Source organism: Phyllostomus discolor, chromosome 4, assembly GCF_004126475.2.
Source record: "Phyllostomus discolor isolate MPI-MPIP mPhyDis1 chromosome 4, mPhyDis1.pri.v3, whole genome shotgun sequence".
NCBI classification, from domain to species: Eukaryota; Metazoa; Chordata; class Mammalia; order Chiroptera; family Phyllostomidae; genus Phyllostomus; species Phyllostomus discolor.
In genome coordinates, this window is record NC_040906.2 from 103,961,724 (window position 1) to 103,978,968 (window position 17,245).

The 17,245-nt window shown below is 57.1% G+C and overlaps 1 protein-coding gene across 8 annotated transcripts; it reads left to right on the forward strand.

The window, feature by feature from the left end:
- The first annotated feature begins 384 nt into the window (after window positions 1–384).
- Window positions 385–16,778, forward strand: DDR1 (discoidin domain receptor tyrosine kinase 1). Of its 8 annotated transcripts, none has more exons than XM_028508720.2 (18): window positions 385–506; window positions 5,876–6,005; window positions 6,097–6,199; window positions 6,405–6,633; window positions 8,157–8,304; window positions 8,513–8,621; window positions 9,010–9,196; window positions 9,293–9,539; window positions 10,025–10,120; window positions 10,235–10,386; window positions 11,181–11,346; window positions 12,061–12,171; window positions 13,243–13,487; window positions 13,869–13,996; window positions 14,227–14,445; window positions 14,888–15,122; window positions 15,603–15,752; window positions 15,859–16,778. In XM_028508720.2, the coding sequence occupies exons 2-18, from the start codon at window positions 5,918–5,920 to the stop codon at window positions 15,997–15,999; spliced, it is 2,754 nt and encodes a 917-aa protein (XP_028364521.1). In that variant the 5' UTR covers window positions 385–506; window positions 5,876–5,917; the 3' UTR covers window positions 16,000–16,778. The 8 variants fall into 8 exon arrangements, 6 of the variants coding, with proteins under 6 accessions (XP_028364521.1, XP_028364524.1, XP_028364520.1 ...); XM_028508719.2 differs by lacking the exon at window positions 385–506 and adding an exon at window positions 3,161–3,323; XM_036023764.1 differs by lacking the exon at window positions 385–506 and adding an exon at window positions 3,611–3,783.
- Window positions 16,779–17,245: the final 467 nt, after the last annotated feature.

The following is a 17,245-nucleotide window of genomic DNA, read 5'->3' on the forward strand; positions in this document are numbered from 1 at the left end:
GAAACTGGTACTCAGGTTGTCCCCAGAGTGCAACAACTGAGAGAAGGAAGAGAAGTGTTATTGCTTGAGGAGGCCTCTAAAGGACCACCACCAATCAATTCTAACCTCTCTCCTTCCACCCCGGGCTGTCCCTGTCAGGAGGACCAAATGCCCCTAGCCGAGCCCACAGCACAGCCAGCTGGGCAGCTTTCTCCCAAGCTGCTTCCCTCCACCATCCTTTGTCTGGGGGCTCTTTGTCCGAGGTCTCCCTTTGGTTCAGTTTCTCAGCCCTGGCCTCCCCTCCCTTCCTCCCAGGCCAGGCTGTTCCCTCCCTCTCTGCAGGGGCTGGGAGGCTCAGAGAGGGGAGCTGGATGGGTTGCCATGGTCACGTCGAAGCCAAGGCAGCTGGCCCAGGCAGCTGCTCGTGGCCATGAAGGGCAGACAAAGACAGGCAGCCTTGGCAGTTTCAGACCTGGAGCCACCGAAGGCCTGAGACTGAGGGATTGGGACCCAGGACTGAGCTGGAGGTGAGAGGAAGCCAGAGCTGAACTGGGAGGGCAGGAGTGGGGACTGAGCTGGACTCTCTCCTTGAGAGAGGGATCAGGCTGGCTAGGCTGGAGGGGAGCTCCCAGAGCCTGGCAGGAGGAGGGGAAGGGTGGAGAACAGACTTTGACTATGCGCTGAGGGGCTAGGGTGCCCCCAAGGGGAGGTGTTTGGCCTCTGTGTCCTAATGCCCAGAAGCAGGTTTGATTTCATCTTCCACCCCATCTTCCCTCGTTTGTCCCACGGTTGCCCGTCCTTTTTTAGCTTCTTACTCTTCTCATCTCCCCATGTCCCTGTGTTTCAAGCCCTGTGCCTCAGTCTCCTCCTTTTCCTCCATCTTTTGGTCTCACTCCAGCCCTTTCTTCTCTTCTTTGTTCTTGTTTCTCGCACCCCTGGTCTTTTTGGCTGCTCACTGCTCAGGGAGCCTCACTTTCTTGCCCTCCTCTTTGCTTGTCCCCACTCTCCCATCTGGCACTCCAGCACTTTTCTCCCCAGACCTCAGTCTTCTCACCTTTTGCTGCATGTGTAACCTTGTCTCCATTCCCTTTCCTTTTTTGGACCCCCAGTCCTCTTCATTCTTGGCCTCAGAGTATCCCCTGTCTCTCTGAGTTCCTCACCATCATCAGCTTTCGCCATGCCCCAGGCTATCCACAGCTGAGCTTGATCACATCTTTCTCCCTTCCAGTGCTACATTCTCCTCCTCCTTCCACTCTTGGGCCTCAGTTTCCCATTTGTACCAACTGGTAATAAGGCCTGATTCATGCCTAAGGCCTCATCTACCACTCACCCTGCCCTCCTACTGGCCTGTTCTCACTCTCCCCAGCTGCTAACCTAGCTTGCTTGCCCCAGGGCCAGCTGCACCTCCCAGGAAGGGAACTGCAGGTCCTATGGGAGGCTGCCCTCGTCCTTCCTCTCTCTTGCTTGTCCTGCTGGGCCTCCCCACTTTGGCCAAGTAGTCTGAAGTCCTGAAGCTACTCTCTCCTATGTGCCTCTCCTTACATTTTTTTCTCCCAGTTGTTTCCCTTCCTCTCTTTCCTGGGCAGGAGGAAGCCATTGGCTTGAAGGGGAGGGAAGCCTGGATGGAAAGGGGGCAGGGAAGAGACCTTGGGGGGCCTGGGAGGACAAAGAGCCTCTGGAGTTGGAAGTGATGCAGGAGACATGGGTGGACACTCAGTCTTGGCACTGCTCGGAGGCCCCGGATGGTAGGGATTTCCCTCGCTGGCCCCTGGGAATCTGGGCTCCCAGCCCCACATTCCAGCCGGCTCCAGCCCTCTTTCTGCAGTCACTTGACTCCTCTGGGCCCCAGCCCTACATCCTTGCCACTCCTCCAGCCCTGGGCTGGGGCCGAGGTGAACATCACGAATTAGGAATTTCTCCTGGGTGGATAGTGGGCAAGGGTTTCAGGATTTTATGGTTTACTCTCTTCAGTGGACCCTTCTGTCTGGTACCGGCCATGCCACCTGGCCTGGATGTGTGTAGGCCTGGAATGTGGAATGTCCCACCAGGGTGTAAGGGGCTGCAGCTTCTCTCCTGAGGTGTGGGGTGCAGCTCAGCCTGGCCTCGGTCTGGTCTTCCCCAGCATTGCCCTGGAAGGAGAGGCTGAGAGCTGCCCAGGTAAGGTTCTTGGACACCCTGGCCCCATCCCCAGCCTGACTCCACCCACAGATCAGCCTCTTCTGGCCCAGGTTCCCCAGGGACTGTCTCGGGAGGGATAGGTGCTCCGGAAGCACTCTGGGGTTTGGTGGAAGGGGATGGTGGGGAGAGGTAATTCTCTGAGTGACCCTAGCTGTCTGTTGTTGAGTCCCTTAGCAGGTGGGGCACCCTTGGGTTTGTGTGTCTGTCGTGGGCTGGAGTGCACACCCATCTGTTCCTTGGCTCTCTTAAGGGCCAGCCTCTTCCTGGTAGTGCTTTTGTGTACTTGTCATGGTGGAACTTTGTGTTTCTTCTTGGCCTGCTGTCTGGGTGAGTTTGTATTTGCTGTCAGGCGCATGGGGCCAGAGCTGGCTGGGCCTGAGGGAGGCCTGCCCTGAGGAGGAGTCCAGGGCCGGGAGTCTGGACCCCGGAGTCTGTGGAGGAACTGGAAGGGTCGGGAGAGAGGGGCTGGACTGGAGCCAGCCTCTGGGACAGCGGAGTTTGGGGTGCGGAGTGGGTCTGGGGAGAGGGCTGGTTGGGCAGGTGAGCCCTGCTTCTCTTCCCCAGCCGAATTCCTGCTGCTGGGCTGGGGCCTGGGCCTGTGGGAACCTGCTTCTTCGCGTTGCCCTGGGGCTGCCCCCCATCACCTCCCTCTCCCCCGGAACTGAGCCCAGAAAAGGGGGAGTAGGGAGGGGCTTGGGTGTGTGGGAGGCCCTAAGCGGGATAAGGCGGCCGCGGGGTCCTCAGCTCTCCGGTCCTCTCCGGTGGGGAACCTGGGGGATGGGTGGGTAGAGGGCGACAGGGGCGCCACGACCAGGTGGGCAGTGACCTTGGGGACAGCCTGGAGGTAGCAGGAGGCCGGGCGGGAGCCGGGCGTTGGCGCCGGGAGGGGGGCGGGGCGGGCCGGCCGCGGCCGGGCGCCGGCCGGGGGAGGGGATGGGGGCCGGGCGAGGGAGGCGGTGCCAGGGCCGGTGTCGTACCTCCCTGGCTCCTCTCCCCGGAACAGGCCCCCGACAGCTGCTCAGGGAGCCGCCGCCGACACCCGAGCCCCGCCGGCGCCTTCGCTCCGCGCCGGCTCCCGGCTCCGGCCGCCTCCCCGCCCCTCGCCCAGCCGCCGCCAAGGCCCCACTGCGGGCTGGACGCCGGGTCCGCGGGAAGAGCGATGAGAGGTAGGGGGAGCAGCCGAGGACCCCCGCTGGGCGGCGGCGGGGGCGCGGCGGCCCCGGGGCGCGGGCCGCACGGGGGAGGCAGGACTTGCGGACCTGCAGTTGCCTGTCCCGCCCCTCGGGGCCTGAGCCTGTCTGCCTCTGGGGGCTCCGCTCACTGTCTGTAAGTGCGGGAGCCTCTGACGTCGGGAAAGTGTGTTCCAGCATTGAGCAAGGACCCCCCACCCCCCACCCCCGCGCCCGCGCCCTTACTCAGCAAGGAAGACAGGTGCTCCTAGGTAGCCCCACTGAATCATCTCCTCGGTCCCTGAGAAGTGGGCCTGCCCTCCCGCCTGACTGGTCCCTGGGGTCTCCACCCGACCAGCTCCCCGGGGCAACCTGGCCACAGCCCAGCAGAGGGACTGGCTCCCTAACCTGCCTGTGGCAGCCGCCCATCCACACAGAATGGTCGGGCGGTTCTGAGGTGAGAGAATGAGCACCATCCTCAGTGTCCCTCCTCCACTCCTCCCTCCAGCCTTCCCCCACCCACAGGTCCCCTGCTGGCTGCACATTCCTTTCCGAACCTCAACCCCAGTCAGTCTGGTACTGAGACTCACTATTGCTGAGGCCAGTCTGTGTGTGCAGAATTGAGTGGTACAGTGAGACAGGTGAAAGCAGGTTATGGCTCTTCCTCAATTGCCACCAGCTGTCCGAGTTCCCCACCCCCTTGACTTCTGGTGGGCTTGGTCGCCCTGTATATTAGGTGGTGGGCCCATGGGATCCTGTCCCCTAAGGGCCTGAGTGTGTGTGTGTGTCTCACACTGTCCTGTAATGGCAGGAGCATATATGTGGTGTCTTGTCATTTCATGGTCCCGTCACAGGTATCTGATGATGGCTCTTCACTAAGTGATGGGCTTGGACTTCAAAGAAGGCCGAGGTGTGGATGGAGTTGATGTGGGAGCATATGTCTTTGCCTTGGCCGGAGTCTGTGTGTGACAGATTTACGTAGCTGTCACATGGGAGCATGTCACTGAGTTTGCGACGGGTTGTCTGTGAGACACAGAGGTGTGTGTGTATGCTGTGCTAATCTTGCCTGTGTTTACAGCAGGCTCTGTAAATCCACATGTCTGACCGTGCGTGTGTGTGTGTGTGTGTGTGAGAGAGAGAGAGAGTATCTGTATGTACAGAGCTGTGTGGGTGTTGTCTGGAGTGGGGGTGGGGAAAGGAGCGTGAACAACCTGCCTCGGAGCCTGGCCCTTTGTGTGGAATTGGTTGTGATGGGGCAGAGTGGGTGAGGTTGGGGTAGGTCCGATGGGCCTGACCTCCCGTTTCTGATCCGGTGGAGAGAAGGGGGGATGGGGGAATCTGAGAAGCATTGCCTCTGGCGGCTGTGCATTTGCGTTTCTCTGCTGGCTTCTGAATCTGCTCTATTTACCTCTTGCTTTGTGTTTCTGGCCCTGCCTCCCCTCACCCCCCTGCCTCCTATCCTCTGCTTGCCTTTGTATCTCTGCCCGGTCTTCTCTTGCTCCCTCCGTCTGGCTCCGATGACTCATCTGGGATAGGCATGAAGGTTACTCAGGGGAACAAGGGCCCCACTGTTCCCGACAGTGGTGGGGGTGGAGAGTGGGACCCAGGAATTCCAGGCCCCTGTGTGTATGTAGCTCCTGGACCTCCAAGGGACTACCTCTGGTCCTAGCTCTGCTTGGATACCAGGGTGCCCCCCACAACTCCGTCAGCCCCTCAGCTGCTGCTTCAGAGCTGTGGGGTCTCAGCTGCCTCTTACATTCCTGCCTAAAGCATTGTGGGAGCAGCTGAAGGAGGACAAAGGGATGGGGGAGTGTCCCCCACTCCTCCTACCTCCTGGGGTGACCTGAGCCGTCTTCAGACCCGCCCTGCTCTCCAAGGCAGCTCAGCTTTTCCCTCAGCCCTGGGCCCTTCCCCCTTCAGAAAGTAGGAACTAGGGGCACAGCTGGTCTGGTGGAAGGCAGAGCAGGGAGAGCTAGGGTATGAGGGGTGGCCCAAGAGGTCCCTCAGGATTCCAGGGCCTGGGGAGCTCAGTGCAGACCTAGGAAGAGGACAGGTCAGTATAGCTTTCCCTGTACCAGATGAAATGGTTTTAGTTGGGATGAACTGCCTGGACCCCAGTGAGGAAGAGCAGGGGTTCTCAGACTTTCACGGGCACAGATCGCCTGGGAATTGCGTTGATGTGCTGGTCTGGAGTGGGGCTTGAGACCCTGCATTTCTCCCAAGCTCCCAGGTACTGCTGAAGTTGCTGGTCCAGGGATCACACGGGGCCTAGCAGAGGTACAGAGGATGGTGATGTCGGAAAGGGCTGGAGTCCCCCACTTGTCTTAGAATTCTGGGCTCCTAGGTGGGGAGGGGACCAGAGATTAGCCCAGTGTCTGGCACATGGGAATCATTCTGAAAATACAGCCGATGCTGTCAAACAACTCCCCTTGTTGTCATCTGACTGCCATTGTGCCTGAGGTAGCCCATTCTGTCTCTGTTGTTGCTAGCTGTGACCCAGGCTCGTGATTGCCCTTTAATTTACCTCCCGTCCATCTTGTCTCCTGCAGAGATGCTGCCCCCACCCCCTTAGGCCCACGGGGTCAGGAGCTATGGGGCCAGGGGCCCTCCCATCTCTACTGCTGCTGCTGTGCTTGGTGGCAACTGGAGATGCTGACATGAAGGGACATTTTGACCCTGGTAAGGAGACTGGCCCTTGGGTCCCTGAGAGATTGGGCTTGTGAGTCAGAGAATCAGGGGCCTTGACCATCTATCTCCTGTATTCACCCAGCCAAGTGCCGCTATGCCCTGGGCATGCAGGACCGGACCATCCCAGATGGAGACATCTCTGCCTCCAGCTCCTGGTCAGACTCCACAGCTGCTCGCCACAGCAGGTACCTGGCACACCGGAGCTGCCCTGGAGGTTAACTGCTAGGGTCTCTACTTGCCCTTCCACCCTCTCTGCACAAGCCGAGAGGCTTCTGAGAACGCCAATGCCAATGAAACTTCCATAGTCCTGGGAAGGGTGGGGCTTTAAATACTAGATCTAGAGGCAGACCCAGGGCCAGACGTTCCCTGTGATCTCCTGCCCCCTCCCAGGCTGGAGAGCAGTGATGGGGATGGGGCATGGTGCCCCGCAGGGCCAGTCTTTCCGAAGGAGGAGGAGTACCTGCAAGTGGATCTTCGGCGACTGCACCTGGTGGCTCTGGTGGGCACGCAGGGGCGGCATGCCGGGGGCCTGGGCAAGGAGTTCTCCCCCAGCTACCGGCTGCGTTACTCCCGGGACGGCCATCGCTGGATGGACTGGAGGGACCGCTGGGGTCAGGAGGTGAGGCTAGCAGGGGCAGCAGCCAGGAAGGGTGGCTCTTCTCCAGCTACACATTAAATGCCACATACCCACTGACCATCCTCCAATTCACAACTTCTCCAGCCCAGACCTCTCCATCTGAGCTCTCTCTAGTGTTGGCACACCTGACCAACTTCGGCACCTTTCCACTTAGATGTCTAATGGGTGTCTCGAACTTACCATCAATTTCCCAAGCTGAACTTGAGTCCCATGCGTACCCTAAGCTTGTCTCCCCCAACCCTGACAGTGTTCTCCAGCTCAGGAAATGGTACCACTATGTGCCCCGTTGTTCAGGCCATGAGCTAAGATGATTTCCTTGGCTCCTTGTTCTCACCTCCCGCTTCCGACACATCAGCAAGGCCAGTCTCTGCTACCTCCATGCCGTTTCCTGCCTCTCATCTCTCCCTGTCATCCCCACCCCATCCCAGCTCACTCGAAGTGCTGATGTAGTCTCCTAACTGTGCTCCCTGCTTCTGCCCTTCCTGTCTGAAGTTGGATCTTGCCCTAGAGGCCACATCCAGCATACTTTAAAAAACACACTGAGCCTGGCTGGTGTAGCTCAGTGGATTGAGTGGGCTGCAAAGCAAAGGATTGCTGGTTCGATTCCCAGTCAGGGCACATGCCTGGGTTGCAGGCCAGGTCCCCACTGGGGGACGTGTGAGAGGAAGCCACACATTGATGTCTCCCTCCCTTTCTCCTTCCCTTCTCCTCTAAAAAATAAATAAATAAAATCTTAAAAAAAAAAAACCAACACTGACTTTCTGCTGGCTCCCCACTGTGCCAGAACAAAAGGGAATCCCCTTTCTGAGTGCAGAAGCTTGGTCTGCTCTGGCTCCTGTGGATCTATTATCCTGGCCCTGCCTGGGCCACCCTGGTTTTCTGGCTGTTCCTGAACAAGCTAGGGCTCATCCCACAGCTTCAGCACATTTTCACTTGCTGTTCTCTGTGCCTGGAAACTTCCCCTGCCCCCACCCGTGTCCACAGGCTCTCCCTCACTCCATTAAGTTCTTCCCCCAGATGTCACCTCCTCAGAGACCGTTTTCTGACCATCGCACCTCCAGGCCCACTTCCTGCCTGCTGTTCTTCACAGCTGTTTCTCCTACAGGGCTCAGTCCCACGGGGCAGGGACTGGTGCTTACCACTGAGGACGTGAGGGCTGGTGCATGGCAGGCTCTGGACCAGCACCTGCAGTGAACAGAGGGGATGGGGGAACTGGAGCAGGGGTGCAGGGCTGTGAGGATGGGGTGGAACCTGGCACAATGAGCTGAGTGACTTTGAGACAGATACAGGGAGCCAGGCCAGGAGTGGAAGGGATGATGCTGGAGTAGGCGGACTGACCCTCAGGCTGACAGAGGTGCCAGAGGTCTCTGCTGCAGCCCCACGGCCTGTGTGCTCGGCATCCCCCTTCCTGGATCTCTGTGGCATGGGCAGGGCCAAGCAGCAGCTGGTGACAGGGAAGTTAGATCTGCCTTTCCCACCCATCCACCCCAATTCCTGGCCCACAGGTGATCTTAGGTAATGAGGACCCTGGGGGAGTGGTGCTGAAGGACCTTGGGCCCCCCATGGTGGCCCGACTGGTTCGCTTCTACCCCCGGGCGGACCGGGTCATGAGCGTCTGTCTGCGGGTAGAGCTCTACGGCTGCCTCTGGAAGGGTGAGTTGTTCAGCGGTTCATCCCCCTGAGAACTCCTTTCCTGTCCTGGGGAGAGGGGTACCCAGGTACCTCTTTCTCCTGTTGGGAAGCTGTCACTCTGAGTGAGGAGGGAACTGGCCAGCATTGCCTCCCCCACGCCGGTGGGCCTGTGGAAGGATGGGGGACGGAGGCTCCTTGCCCTCACACCCCTCCTCCCACCCTGCCTCAGATGGACTTCTGTCTTACACCGCCCCTGTGGGGCAGACGATGTACTTATCCGAGGCCGTGCACCTCAATGACTCCACCTATGACGGACACACCACACACACGGTTGGCGGGTGAGGAAGCAGGCAGGGCAGGCCTGAAGCCTGGGGAAGGAGGGCGGATGAAGTGGGTGGGGGTGGGGGGGCTGGTAAATAGTCTGGGCCGGGAGATAGAAGAATGGGGAGGGGCATGGGTTAGCTGAAGCCTCAGGAACGACCAGGATTGAAGGGCAGCAAAGTGACTACTAGCTCATATGACACTTCGTATGGGTTAGAAAAAGGCACTCCTTTGTCACAGTAAATGTACATGTCATAGGGTGCTTTGTGCATGCAGCATGTGACTCAAAGTGCCCATTCTAGTCCCGGGTCTGGGCCAGGCCACTGCAGAGGTTGGGGTGGCAGAGCATCTGGGTAGGAGATACTTTCTTCTCTTCCAAACTCTTCCTCGGCCCCTCCTCTCCAGGCTGCAGTACGGAGGTCTGGGCCAGCTGGCAGATGGTGTGGTGGGGCTGGATGACTTTCGGAAGAGCCAGGAGCTGCGGGTCTGGCCAGGCTATGACTATGTGGGATGGAGCAACCACAGCTTTCCCAGCGGGTACATGGAGATGGAGTTTGAGTTTGACAAGCTGAGGGCCTTCCAGGCCATGCAGGTGGGTATGTCCAGCTCCCGGGGAAGCTGTGAGACCAGGATGGGTTGCCAGGGCTCTCCTGGCCTTGGCCCTACATTCCTTTTCCCTTCCCCTCAGGTCCACTGTAACAACATGCACACCTTGGGAGCCCGCCTTCCTGGAGGGGTGGAGTGTCACTTCAAGCGGGGCCCAGCCATGGCCTGGGAGGGGGATCCCGTGCGCCATGCCCTGGGGGGCAGCCTGGGGGACCCCAGAGCCCGGGCTGTGTCGGTGCCCCTGGGCGGCCGTGTGGCCCGCTTTCTGCAGTGCCGCTTCCTCTTTGCTGGGCCTTGGCTACTCTTCAGTGAGATCTCCTTCATCTCTGGTAAGCCCTGATGTCAGCCCAGTCCACAGCCTCTGGGACTGCCAAGTCCTCAGGTCCCCAAGAAACCCTCCCCTGGCACCATACCTACCCATCACCCACAGAACTTCTCAGGCAGCGGGTCCCCAAAATAATTTGAATGCTCCTCCTTTCCCCCACTGTCTCTGTCTTTCCTGTATGAGCCCCTTAGGACTGATGTGGAACCAGCATGATAGTGCTGGCTGTTAAAATATTGGAATACTCTGCTGGTTGGGAAACATCCTCTCCTCTAAGCCTCCTGATACTACAATCCCTACCCTGGGCTTTCCCACAATCCAGCAGCTAAAAGGTTAACATCCACCACTGCCAGGGCCTCCAGACCCCTGGAACCCTGTTCCAACTACCCATTATGCTCCCACTCCTCACCCCCTCACTAGTGCTCCTGCAGGTCCCCCTCCCTGCATCTTTCCTCTCTATCTGCTTTGCTTTCTTTTCTTCCTTCTTCCCAGATGTTGTGAATGACTCCTCTCTGGCTCTGGGGGGCACCTTCCCACCAGCCCCCTGGTGGCCACCTGGCCCACATCCCACCAACCTCAGCAGCTTGGGTGAGCAGCCCTGGGGCCTATTCTGGGTGTGGGTCCCGTGCACCGGTCCTCCCTGCGTGCCCCCCACCTTGGGTAGGAAACTTTCTGCCATTCTGACCCTCCTGCCTCCACCAGAGCTGGAGCCCAGGGGTCAGCAGCCCGTGGCCAAGGCCGAGGGGAGCCCAACTGCCATCCTAATTGGCTGCCTGGTGGCCATCATTCTGCTGCTGCTGCTCATCATTGCTCTCATGCTGTGGCGACTGCACTGGCGCAGGCTCCTCAGCAAGGTGGGTGGCTGGGGTGGGGTAGGGCTCCAGACCTAAGGCCACCTGTGTCTGCATTAGTCAGGGTCCATCGGGGACTCAGCACAATCTAATTAGAGTAATCGGAGGGCGCCTCAGTAAAGAGACCACTTACAAAAGTGTGGGTGGGCTGCATGGAAATCCAGAGGAGTAGTGAGGCTCCCAGGGCCAGTCACCACAGTGTCATCATCCTGGGCTACTTGGTGAGAGAAGGCCACACTTACCAGAACCCGGGCGGTGAGCCTGTGTGGAGGGCGCCTTGGTGGGGCAGCAGACTCTGGTTCAAGGATGCAGTAGCCTGAGTCCTCTCCTCAGGGAGGGGCTGGGAGAGCAGTCAGCCTGACAGCACTCTCCGTGGGTCTGCCCTCCAAATCCCCTGGGTTCTTCTCTGACTAACCCAACCACAGCCTGTCGCTGAAGTCTACGCTGGTCACCTCTTGAGGCAGACACCGAGTGGGAAAAGGGAAGCTGGAGGAGCAGCCAAAAGAAGTCTGGCATACCCCAAACCCATGTCTTTCAGTGAGAGTCTGGGCTGGTGTACACATTAAAGTTGACAATTACAAACTGGTCAGACCTGGGTGAGATTCCATCCTGGGACTCCCAGGGACTCTTGAGCCTCGAAGGGACTTCTTTACCTGCGAAGTGGAGTTCATTGCAGATACAACTCTGGGGCTGTTGTGAGGACAGAATAAGAGGATGTGGGTGCAGCATTTAACAAAGGACTGGGGTGTGCAAGCTAAGCAGCAGCACAATGCATACTTTGCCTTCTCTGTGACTAGGCTGAGCGTCAGGTCTTAGAAGAGGAGCTGACAGTTCATCTCTCTGTCCCTGGGGACACCATCCTCATCAACAACCGCCCCGGTCCTCGAGAACCACCCCCTTACCAGGAGCCCCGGCCTCGGGGGAATCTGACCCACCCTGCCCCCAGTGTCCCCAATGGCTCTGGTAAGACCTGACTTGTTCCAGTCCTACCTCCGTCTTCTGCCTGTTTTCTTACTGTGTTTCTTTCACATTCCCTTCATTTTTGTTGTCCCCAATTTCAATTCATTTTATTTCTGTGGCCCCTGGTTACCACCCGCTGTATCATTCCATGTCCCTACCATATAATCTCCCTCAGGATTTCCTGTCTCTGTCCCCCACATACCTCTCCACCTTCTCTGTTGTGCCTCACATCATGTGTTCCCTCTCCTTTCTCCTGGACTCACTGTGTTCCCTCCAGCTGTTCAGCTATCCATTCATCATCCATCCACCTATATGCATGTATCATTCACCCATTCATCATGTATCTATCATTGTCTGTTCATCTATCCATCTATCATCCATACATCCATCCATCACCTATCCAGCCATTCACCCATCACTCACCTATCCATTCATCTCTCTATATATTCACACATCCATTATCTATCCATCATCTATCTGTCATTCATTTGTCCATCCATCATCCATCCATCCATTCATCTAACCATCCATCGTCTATTCATCCATTCATCATGCAACCGGCTATCCAGCACTCTCCACATCCTTGTTTGATCCTGTCTCTCTTGGTACATTTGTTTCCGTCAGCCCTGGTTTTGCTGTCTTCCAGTTCTCCCTGTCTGTCTAGCCTTGAGTCTCATCCCTTCCTCATGTCTCCCCCACCCCTCCTTCTCCCGACAGCGTTGCTGCTCTCCAATCCAGCCTACCGCCTCCTTCTGGCCACTTACGCCCGTCCCCCTCGAGGCCCAGGCCCCCCCACGCCCGCCTGGGCCAAACCCACCAACACCCAGGGTAAGCCCCTCTGCCTTGGGCTCCACCAGGCTCCCCATACTTCTACTAGGGCAAGGAAAAGTTCTCACACCTTGCACTGCCTCCTCTCCTCACTGTGGCCTCTTCTGCTCTCCTGAGTTCCCATGGAGGACTCTCTTACGGCCTTAGCTCTCCTCTGCTGCTGCTGCTGCTGCTTTTTAAGGCCTCCCCTTGAGCTGAGATATAGAAAGCCCACTGGCTCTCAGCTCTGTCCCCCTCCTCCTCTTCCACCCCATCTCTTCAGCTCTCCAGAGCCAGAGAGAAGGTTGAGGTGGTGGCCCAGGTTTTCCTGTAACTCCTTTGTTCTCCCCTCTCTCTAGAGCTTCAAGGAGGAGGGCCTCTCACCCTGGGTGCTTGCCCTGTCCCCCCATGTATCCTCTCTCTGCAGTCCCAGAGGTGAAGGCTCACACCCCCGCCCCTTCTGTCTGTTCCTCTCCTTGGTGTTGCCTCTTCATTGTCGCCCCTTCTCCTGGGCTAAGAGGGAGCTCTGCCTCTTCTCCTCTGTCTGTAGACCCCTTGTTGTGTGGGCTGTGAGGAACTGTTCCCTTCTCTGTGTGCCCCCGTCTCTGCTTGTCTTTGAGCTTGGTGTGTTGGGTCAGGAAGGGTTTGGGTATCGAGGGCAGGGAAGAGCCAAGGCTGAGAGTGGGGGCCGTGGAAGAAGGGGGGTGGGAGCTCAGTGAAGGGGAGGGGCTGGCAGAGAGTGGGGCAAAGGTTTGGAAAGTGGAGGCTGACAGGATGGCTGGCACCATCTTTCTTCTGATGGTGGGTAAAGGAATTCCTCTTCTGGACAAGACTTACCTCATGGTTCCTCGGGATGTGCTAGGATCCCTAGGGAATAAGACTTTATAACCATCTCCACTGTCTTGAAAACTCTGGAACAGCTAACTTATCCCACACTGACATTTCTTCTGGTTTGAGGAAGCTGATGGAGGGTAGACCTAGTCTGTCACCCAACTGGGAGACAGCATCTATGGAAGGCTGGGGTGTGAAGAACCGTGGCCCTCCAGGGCTGTTCCTGATGCCGGCCCCGTTTTCTTTCCTTCATCCCTCCAGCCTGCAGTGGGGACTACATGGAGCCTGAGAAGCCAGGTGCCCCGCTTCTGCCCCCACCTCCCCAGAACAGCGTCCCCCATTATGCCGAGGCTGACATTGTCACTCTGCAGGGTGTCACTGGGGGCAACACCTATGCTGTGCCTGCACTGCCCCCAGGGGTGGCTGGGGATGGGCCCCCCAGAGTGGATTTCCCTCGGTCACGGCTCCGCTTCAAGGAGAAGCTTGGCGAGGGCCAGTTTGGGGAGGTAAGGAGGATCCCCACCATCCGTCCATCTGGGGTTCTGACGCCACACCCACATGTCCCCCTTGAGCAGGAACCTGCCATCTGTAACTGTGTTATCCTAATTGAACCTTTTTAAAAAAAAAAGATTTTATTTATTTATTTTTAGAGATGGGAGGGAGGGAAAAAGAGAGGGAGGGCAATGTTGATATGCAAGAGAAACATCAATTGGTTGTCTCTGGTATGTCCCCAACAGGGTACCTGACCTGCAACCCAGGCATGTGCCCTGACCAGAAATTGAACCAGTGACCTTTCGGTTTGCAGGACAATGCCCAGCCCACTGAGCCACATCAGTCAGGGCAGCCTTGGGAAACCTTTTGACTAACAAATGACCTTTCTTCTCCAGGTGCACCTTTGTGAGGTAGAGAACCCTCAAGATCTTGTCAGTCTTGATTTCCCCCTTAATGTGCGCAAGGGACACCCCTTGCTGGTAGCTGTCAAGATCCTACGGCCAGATGCCACCAAGAATGCCAGGTAAGGACCAGAATTGGCATTTGAGAGGGCAGGGAAGCTACACAGAGTAGGGAGTGATCTACAGAGAAATGTGGCAGAGACAACAGAGAGCTGTCTGGGGAAGGCTTCCACGTCACAGCAAGTTGGTGTGCATGCTGGGGTGGGGTGCTGGTCCACATGAGCAGGGGGACAAGCATAGATCATCATCCCCCCCACCCCTGGTGTCCTCACTACCTTCTCTCTGTCTCTAGGAACGATTTTCTGAAGGAGGTGAAGATCATGTCAAGGCTAAAGGACCCAAACATCATCCGGCTCCTGGGTGTTTGTGTGCAGGATGATCCTCTCTGCATGATTACTGATTACATGGAGAATGGTGACCTTAACCAGTTCCTCAGCGCCCACCAGCTGGAGGACAAGGCAGCTGAGGGGGCCCTGAGGGATGGGGAGGCTACCCAGGGACCCACCATCAGGTCAGTGGGTACCCAGGCTGGCCTTTCCCTGAGAGCTCCAACCTGAAGGCAGAGTGGACTAAGGGGTGGGGAGGAAGGTGGAGGCTCTGAGGTTGGGGAGGCCTGGGATGAGGAATATGAGGGCCAGAGAAGCCAGGCATGGCTACACTGAAGGGCTGAAGGGACTTGGGCCCTGTCAGGAATTTCCCTCTGCCCTCTGTCACCCTTACTGTCTAAGTCTACACTGGGGACATAATAAAAGCAGTAGCTCCCCAGGGTCATGAGTCAAAGGAAGGTTAAATATGTATCTACTTGCGGGCCTCCACTGGTACTTCTGTCTTAGCACCAGAGTTGGTATAGCCTGGTCCCAGGGGTGGCTGCCCTTGCTCTCCTGATAATCTGTAAGGTGAAGATGAGGCTGGGGCTACCCCAATGACCCTCTGTCCTTGGCTCCCTTACTCAGCTACCCAATGCTGTTGCACGTGGCAGCCCAGATTGCCTCAGGCATGCGCTATCTGGCCACACTCAACTTTGTGCATCGGGACCTAGCCACAAGGAACTGCCTGGTCGGGGAAAATTTCACCATCAAAATCGCCGACTTTGGCATGAGCCGGAACCTCTATGCTGGGGACTATTACCGTGTGCAGGGTCGAGCGGTGCTGCCCATCCGCTGGATGGCCTGGGAGTGCATCCTCATGGTGAGAGGCGGGCAGGGCGGGGAGCTCTGGCTGCCTCTTCAAGTCTGTGGTCTCATTCAGTTTCCTCATCTGTAAAGTGGGGGTTTGGACCAGTGTCCTCAGGGACTGGAGAAGGCAGGGAGGTATGGGGTGATGGGGAAGGATCCAGGAGACAGTAGAGCTGAAAGGTGGAGTCAGAGTGGCAGAGACCAAGAGAGGCTAAGAGACAGAGGGGTCTAGAGAGAAGGGGATGGATTGGGACCATGATAGGACCAGACAATGGAGGGCAGGAGCGTGGAAAGGGGAAGAGAGGAGAGAGGACTAGAGCCTGAGAAGGAAGGCAGAGCTGAGGGAGGGAGGGACAGGCTTACTGGGAGAGAGCCCTCTGGGGAGAGAGGCATCAGTCCCAGGAAGTGCCGAGGGTCCATGGCCCTGTGGGGAAAGGAGAAAGTCTGTGTTGCCTGATGCCATTCTCTGCCTATTGCCTTATCCACACACCAGGGGAAGTTCACAACAGCAAGTGATGTGTGGGCCTTTGGGGTGACTTTGTGGGAGGTGCTGATGCTCTGCCGGACCCAGCCCTTTGGGCAGCTGACAGATGAACAAGTCATTGAGAATGCAGGGGAGTTCTTCCGAGACCAGGGCCGGCAGGTCAGAGCAAAGGATGGGGCTGGGGGCTGGGAGGGCAGAGCCTGTCTCTTGGGAACTAAAGGACATTTGTTCCCTGCCTTCCGTCCACGCTGCTGCCACAATGTAGGTGTACCTGTCTCGGCCGCCTGCCTGCCCGCTCGGCCTGTATGAGCTGATGCTTCGGTGCTGGAGCCGGGAGCCTGAGCAGAGACCACCCTTTTCCCAAATGCATCGGTTCTTGGCAGAAGATGCACTCAACACAGTGTGAATCATGACACCCAGTGGACCTCCCTCAGGGTGGGGAGGCCAGCAGCACCAAACCCCAGGAGCCAATGGCACCTCCACTCCCCTTGCCCTTCACCTCTGAGAGGCAGTGTGACCACAGGTGGGCTGGGCCTTCTAGGGAGCTGACACTGTCCCTGCTCCTCTCCTAGAAGCCCCCACCACCCACCCAGCTGGCCCTGTGGATGAGGTCCTCTTGGGTATCTTCTAGCCATCCCTTCAGAGATCATGGGCAAATACATAGCAGACACTGGACTTGGCCCCTGGAACACCTGGGCTCCTGGACAACACTGGTTCCTGGAAGGAAGACTGTGGCCTCCCCTACCCCCCGCCACCCTCTCTCTGTCACACACTGGACCCCACTGGCTGAGAATCTGGGGAGTGAGGAGGACAAAAAAAGGAATTGTCCCACTCCTGAAACTGTCCTCAGCTTTGGCTTGTCGCCCCCCGACCCCATCCTCTGAAACACTGGACCTGGGGGTGATCCCTGCCCCCAACCCCCACCTCTCCCTGCCGTGTTGGAACTAGAATTTCTCTAAGTCTGTATGTTTCTGTGGAATAAATATTGGGATTAGGGGAAAGAGGGAACAACACCTGAGGCCCTGGGACTGGGCATCTCTATTGTAGCTGCCGCATTGGTTTTTCTATAATCACTCGGGGTTTGTACATTTTTGGTGGGAGAGACACAGATTTTTACACTAATATATGGATCTAGCTCAATACAATTTTAATCCCCTGCACTAGGCAGGTAATAATAAAGATTGAGTTTTCCACAGCTATGCATAAGTTTATTGGGGTTTTGATAAAATCTGCTTCCGGACCTTTCCCTCATCCCATTTCCTTTCTTCCCTCTCTTTTTCCTCCTCTCTACTCCATTTCCTACCACATACTTTGTGCAGAAGTGTTCTGTGTCTCCTTAAGCCAGGCCCTTGCCAGTGGGACCTCAGGTTCATCAGCTGATAAACCCCATCAGCTCCAACAAGAGCTCTGCAGGAGGCCTGGGGTCTTAACCTTGTTTGAGCCATGAGCCCTTCTGACAGTCGGGAGAGGTCTACTGATTCTTCCTCAGAATTATGTTTTAAAACCCATTTAGAGTGGTATGTATGTGTATATATATAGATATGATTATAGAGTTTACCAAAATGCTAACAATTATGCTATATTAACATCCTTTTAGGTATATTTAATAATATCTAGCAGCAGGTGTAATAAGTACTGACATTTTAAATAGT